Source organism: Lupinus angustifolius, chromosome LG18 (genome assembly GCF_001865875.1).
Source record: "Lupinus angustifolius cultivar Tanjil chromosome LG18, LupAngTanjil_v1.0, whole genome shotgun sequence".
NCBI lineage: Eukaryota > Viridiplantae > Streptophyta > Magnoliopsida > Fabales > Fabaceae > Lupinus > Lupinus angustifolius.
The window spans coordinates 2,609,500-2,616,714 of NC_032026.1; the positions used below are offsets into that span (position 1 = coordinate 2,609,500).

The 7,215-nt window shown below is 28.1% G+C and overlaps 1 protein-coding gene across 1 annotated transcript in view; it reads right to left on the reverse strand.

Annotated features, from left to right (window-relative positions):
• The window catches only part of LOC109332412, a 25,987-nt gene extending 19,337 nt beyond the window's left edge, over nt 1-6,650 (reverse strand). Inside the window, exons 1-2 of the mRNA XM_019567386.1 lie at nt 6,214-6,650; nt 2,222-2,286 (exon numbers count right to left, since the gene is read on the reverse strand). Of these exons, the coding sequence (XP_019422931.1) occupies nt 2,222-2,286; nt 6,214-6,500 (352 nt within the window). The 5' untranslated portion in view covers nt 6,501-6,650. The remainder of the gene's footprint in view (nt 1-2,221; nt 2,287-6,213) is intronic.

The following is a 7,215-nucleotide window of genomic DNA, read 5'->3' on the forward strand; positions in this document are numbered from 1 at the left end:
TCATCTAACCTTGTCCAAAGATATAGTTTTTCCATCTAAGAACAAGGAAGAAATTTCAAGATTTACAAAAGTCAAAAACTACATAAATGTTCATATGATTTTATTATCATCCTATTTAGTTATGCCTTCATAAAATACTTAAAGAACAAATATAAACTCTACTTTATGAACAACATAATAAAAACTCATAACTTTCTATGAAGTATGAGAAGAAGATGAAGAAGAAGATGAAGAAGAGAAAATAAAAGACTACCTTAGTTTGTATAGAAAATTTAGTGTAAAAATGAGAGAATGGGGTGAGGTATTTATAGGAGAGCCTCACTCTCACCAAATCAGAAAATTTAATGCAAAGTAAGTAGGTTTACACTAGCATAGGTGATGTGTCTAATGGTGGTGGAGTGAGAGGATTTGTTGAGTGATTTAGGGGATTTTGTATAAGAGAATATGTACTTTTGCTTGTTTAACAAGCAAGCTTCTTACATGAAAGCGATGTGACCTTTCCGACGACACATTCTTGATTAAACCATGTCCGAGTATTGTCGGCTAATACCGGTCGGATATTAAAAATCTCCCGATTTCGGTTTACGGTTAGAACTTCGAAACATGGAATTCGGAGTGAAAAATATTTAGAAATGCGTTATGGACAAACTTGATGTCTATCTTGACTCAATATAATATTTTGAAGCCAATGGCGCAATCGGAATTCGATTCCAAGTTACGGAACTCAATCACACGTTATTGGGTCGAATTCGGGCGAATTTGTGCCCGACAGCAGCTAAAAAACTTTTCGTCGCAGAAAATTACGAAAATACACTACAAATTAGGAAATCACAAAACAAGACTAACACTCAACTACGGTTTAGTCTAATTCAATACCGATTAATTACTAAAATTAATTGTTGTTAAAATAAATAATTAATAAAACATACACAGAAAATTCACGGTGTTACAATATGAAGAAGAGTTTTATCTCTAGACTGAAAAAACTTAAAGACAATGACACTGAAAACTTCAATTCTTATGCATTTTATGCATATGATTCTGTTTGGTTAGCAGCTCATGTCATTGATGGTTTCTCAACGAATGTGGGAATATATCTTTCTCTAATGACCATAGGATACTGACATTTAATGAGTACCAGGCATATGAGGTTCTTTATCAAAAAGAGAACTTGGGGTCAAGTTCTTTGGAAGGGGAGGAGATTGATGTAGGAAGGAACGTCATTTTAATATTTTTAACATTATCTTTTCATTATCTTTTCTGTATCTTTTCAGTATATTTTAGTATATTTTCTTTAGTATTTAAACCTTATTAGGATGTAGCAAGAAAGAACATATTATTTTCATTAATAAAATTTGAGAGTTTTTTCTTTCTCGTTGATTCTAGAGTTTATCTATCAAGTGTGTGCTTATAAACTTGTATTTATTGTTCTAGGTTTGGCACTTGTCAATCCTTTGTGCTTTCGAATGTATCATTCTATCAATCAAATAAGATATTTAACATGTATACACACCATGCACTGGCAGAGTATCAATTTTGAGAATAACGTATCTCCTTATACTATGAGATAATTTATCTCCTTAAATTCACACAGTGTTTGACAAATGTCTTATTTTTGTTTTTTTATTATATTTTAAAATGAAAACGGTAAGAGATGAAATAAATAAAAATATGTCAAACACTAACTAAATTTAAGGAGACAAGTTATCTCCTGGTGTAAGAAGGTATTTTATTCTCATGGGTTTTATACTTTTCTACACTATCATCGTATCATTTAACATTCATATTTAATCATCATTGATTCTTCAAAAAGTAATTCAAATGAATGGTGGATGATATATCACCAATCGTATTTAATGATCATTGACTATTCAAAAAAATAATTCAAATAAATAGTTGGATGATATATTGACTATGTATAAATTTTTACACTGACATTGCATAAATATTATACTCAAATTAAACTTTATACGGACTACCATAGTTCCATATCAAGATATATGCATGATTTACATCCCAGCAAGACAACATGCGAGATATTTTAGAACATTTTGAAGCGAGGATTGTGTGTATTTTTTTAGAAAAATTATACTTAACCACTAGCAAATTGGCATGCAACTTTTCATATTATCACTTTCTAAATGACAGTTGAAGATCTACTGAAATTTTACAATTGATCAAATTAACCAATATAATAATCAGTATCAAAGGTAAGTGTTACCGTTAACGTCCATAGCATATTGGTCTGGTGGAACTTCATCCTTCGAAACAACTGATAAAGAATACCTGCCACATAACAACAAACACAAAAGTTGAATTTTTTTACCAATATTTTCATTTTTTTTTTTTTATTAACAAAGTATTCTCTCATCCTTTTTAAATAAGAATCTAATCTCTTTCGAGATATGTAGTTGTTCATACCAACAAATGTCTTATTATATGTTAACATAAAATAGTCCCTCAAGAACACCCTCAAATAAAATAAAATTAAAAAAGTACATATAAATTGTATTGAGTTGTCATTTGAGTACTGCTTCATATGAGAACTACACTTGATCATAATCTATGCGTTCAACCTAAACAAAACTACAATCAACAGAAAGAAAATTTCCAGTGCAAAGCAGTTTTCTTAATTATGATTTTCTACTTTATATGAACAAATAAATTCAACAGTTTAATAGCTCCATGCAAACACAATTAATTCAAGAGTAAATACTCATTTTATTCCACCATGTTTTCCAACTTTACAAATTTGATACTTTAAAAATTGAAAAACTCAAAATGGTTTCCAAAAATTTCATATATGAATCAAATTATTTTTTTTTAGAATGTTTTACAACAATCAATAAAGACTAATTTGACCATAAAAATAATAATTTAACCCACATTTAAAATTGTTGGGTACCATTTCGGATTTCTTAGTTTTTGGTCGACCAAATTGATATGGTAAAAAAAACTAAGGAAATGAATATTTATTCTAAATTAATATTTTTTGGCCAGGTTCAATGTTACGTTCACGTGTAATGCAATAATTTTAGAAGTGAAGAATCCTTTCAAATATGAGGAAGATCCAAGTTGATGACTTCCCATTCTAAATATAACAATCAATAAAATCATCTTTCAAAAAAAGCCAATTGCGAATAATATTTCAGGTTCCGGAGGCGGAGAGGCTCCCCACTCTCATTTTTCTAGATGGCCTTAAAAGGTAGCACTTTAAAGACCAAAACAGCGTAGCATGATCCTTCTAGCATAATTTCACAAAAGCAATAATATCAACTAGCTAGGCTAGACTCCTCTAGTAAAAGTACTGAAAACCTATAAAGCACCCATAATGATACGAATATTGATTACGACAATATGTAGATATGAATTTTCTTGAAAATATAAGGTACAACATGTTTGGAATACACATATAAAACATGTGAATACAATCCCTAGAACATAATAAACATATATTTATTTTCATGAATTTTCAAATAAAGAACACGTTTCTTAGACATAATTAAATACAAAATGAAACTCAAATTGTCATAAGAAATCATTGCTTAGTGAAACAAATAGGAACAAATTAAATCAATCTTGTTTAATCTATGATCAATAACATGCATATATATTTCATATTCATTCTATATGCAATATGCATATTTTCTTTTTTCTCTTGCTACATGTCTAATTGTTAGATTGAATATTATCTTTCTCTCTTATACTCAATTTATTGTGTTATATTTTTCTCTCTTTTAAAATGCCATTATATAGTAGTTTGGGTATCTATGAGATATTGGAAAAACATTTATAAAGTGTCAGATAATATCTTATTTATATACGTTATGGATATGTATCATGAAATATCGAAGAGTATCGATATTAGATTCGGATATTGAAGTAGTGATGGTTCTTCACTCTAATTGAAATGAAAACAACATTTAAGTATTTCCAATTCAAGCATTTAGCTGATGTTCTCTATAAAATCCTAGGAAGCTGATAGGACACATATGATACGGATAGATGATATGACAAATTTTAAAATCTGCAACGCTACATGGTTATAATCTTAGTTATGAATTCTCTCATTAAATTGGATTCATCTTAAAATAAATGTCTTGGAAATAATGAAGAACAAGATGAAACCTGTACCCGTTTCACGTATTCGGAAAGGATGACAATGTATAGATTTAACATAAAACTAAAATTAAGAGAGAAATGTTTCAAAATTAGTGTAAGTTATCAAATGAGGGGAGGGTGGTATGAAGTGATAATAAAGTGTATTTGACCGAATATAAGCGTGTAATCATCATTATTCCATTTTCTGTAGTTCGGTTGAGGAGAGAAGCAGTGAATTATCATGGGTCCCACTATTAGAAGTGGGATAACAAATTCAATGTGGTACTTAAGTTAAGAGATTTTCTCACCTAATAGACTAGTTTTTTTGGGTTGGGTTCTCCTTGTGTGCTTTCATTGAGAGTTATTCCATGAAAAAGGCTATGTAGAAATTGGATTAAGGTATATTATCGAATACTAATAGGTGAGTAAAACCACTAAAAGAGAAGAGGCTATTAGTAAAAGTTGTCATGAGTGTTAGCCCTTGAAGGGAGTGGCAATATTAAGAATCTCACATTCAGTATAATAACAAACTCAATGTGTTAATTAATTCATAAGTTTCTCTCATTTAATAGACTAATTATAATCTTTTGGGTTTGACTATACTCATATACTAAGTTCCTATCATCCACAACTTTTATCCCATACATAAGCCAAGAAAGTAAAATGAGAGAGTTTGAACTTGTGAGGTAAAAATTTTACCCTTATTTCCAGAAAGTTATAGTATTGTCTACTTGCATCTATTTCTTAAAAAATAATATTCAATGTGTACCTACTATTTTTATTAAATTTTAAAATAATTTTAAAAAATGTGCATTTATTAATTTTTAACAATAAAATTATTTTTAACAATAATCTAGTATTAATATCAAAACAAAATTATTTTATGTACCATAAAATATTATATTTTTCTCTTATACTAAACAACTATAAAAAATCACTATATTTCACTTTATATTTGTTCTTACTCTTTCTCCTTATCTTCTTTCTTACATTTTTTTTCCCTCAATGAAGTCATGTTTAGTTAAAGGGATTCTTTAGAGAAGTCTTAGACAATGTTTTGTTAAGTAATGAAAGTAGAAGAAAATAGGGTTGAAGGAAATAAAAATAATGAAAAATGAGATGATATTAATTTTATTATTCAGTATGATTAAAAACGGAAGAAAAGTGAGAGAAGAGAAAATGTATATTTATACATAATATATTTAAAATGACATAATTGTTATCATTATATATATATAATTACATAGTATGACTAATTTTTAAACCTTATCTTTTGTTGTCGTATGTGTAATTGTTTACTATAACAATCCTGTTATAAAATTCAATGAAAATCATTAATAATCTATATATTCTTATATCCATACTACATCTAAAGAAAATTTATTTCATATTTGATAATCACTTTTGTATTTTTATTCCTCTCACTTTCACACATTTGTATTTTGTCTTTCTAACTTATTTATTATTTATTATTTTGTTGATAATTTTAAGTAATCATGTTTTCCTTATCTTTTTTTCTTTTCTTTTCATTTTTTTGCATACACAATTATCATTTATTATTAGTTCAGAAGCAACAAAAATTAAGTTAAATTAAATAATTTTCATAGAAATTAATATAAACAGATAATTTTATTACATTATATCTTTTTCACATAGATTATATCTATTTTTACCTAGTTTATTATCTAATTGTCATTACATACGTTTGATTAAAATTTCATAGAAAATAAAATTGTATAGAATATTCAAAAGTGTCAAAGTACATGTAAGGACACTATTTTAAACTGCCCTTACCTTACATCACCCCTAGTTAAGATGCAAATATAAAAATTTAAATATAATCATTATATCATATTTTGGATTTTTTGTATGGAAGGTGGATGATGTAATAATAATGTATAGGACTTGTCAGCTACCCTTTTTATCAAAATCTGATTTTTACATTTTTTTTTAAAAAAAAGCCTTGGTCAAAATGAGGTATTTACAGACTCAAATAGTGTATGTCCCTATATATTATTTTTCTGTTTAAAATATAGCTATATTTGTTACCATTTAAAAAAATAATAAACAGAAAAAGCAATAAGCACTTGAGCAGAGAAGGAATTGGCTCACCCAGAAACAAAAACTCCGGTAGCAAGGCGACAGATCAAGGGAAGCACAGCTTTATACACCTCGGCTCTCATGCCAGGTTTCACTCCAAATCGTTTAGGCTCGGGAGCCTTGAAATCTTTTACAACAACAGATGTCAGTTCTTCTTGTTGGGTGCTAACAGAATTTGAAGAAGGTTCTGATATGGCTCTAATGCATTCCCTGTTCCTGGGTGATTTTTTAGGCAATGAAACTGGCACATAAACTGAAAATTGAGAAAGACTTAATGCTCCTGCCATAGTCATAGCCATCACTTTGGGTAAAAGAACAGGGACTGGGTGGTTAGATGTTAGTACTGCTAGATGCTGAATATTGGTACTGCTATATTCTGAAAGTTGTGATTTTATGCTTAATTTACCCTATTTCGGCAAAGATCATTTTCGATAATTTCACTGAATTAACAAAAGTTGAAAGATTAGATTGTATTACATTCTTGAAACCGTCCATAATTAATGCAATTAAAACATTTTCTCTTTTCCCAACATAAAAATATTTTAATAACAAATTTATTTATCATTTTTAAAAAAATTGTATAAAGACTAAAATTAAAAATAGTCTTATAAAGAACCTGAAGTGGTAATAAAATTAAAAGTCTAATACACGTCACCAATTTATCTATTCTGATGTTAGGCATAAACAATCTTATGGACACGTTAAAATAATGTTATTAAACTCGTATTAGTCCATAAGTTATGAGTAAATGGTTGGACTAATGAATCAATGGTTGAATTAGTTGACTCGATTTAATTAAAAATTCTAAAAAATCATAATATTATATATTATTATTTAATAATTCTACATACCAAATTTAAAAACAATATTATATCTAATTAAACAATTAATCAATACCTCAAAATGACACAAATAAGTTGAAAATCGATAAATGACATGATCAAATCAGATGTCTCATTCATGGTTGAACTAGTCGGATCTGTCACTCTAAATTAGTTTTTATTCCATTGGTTA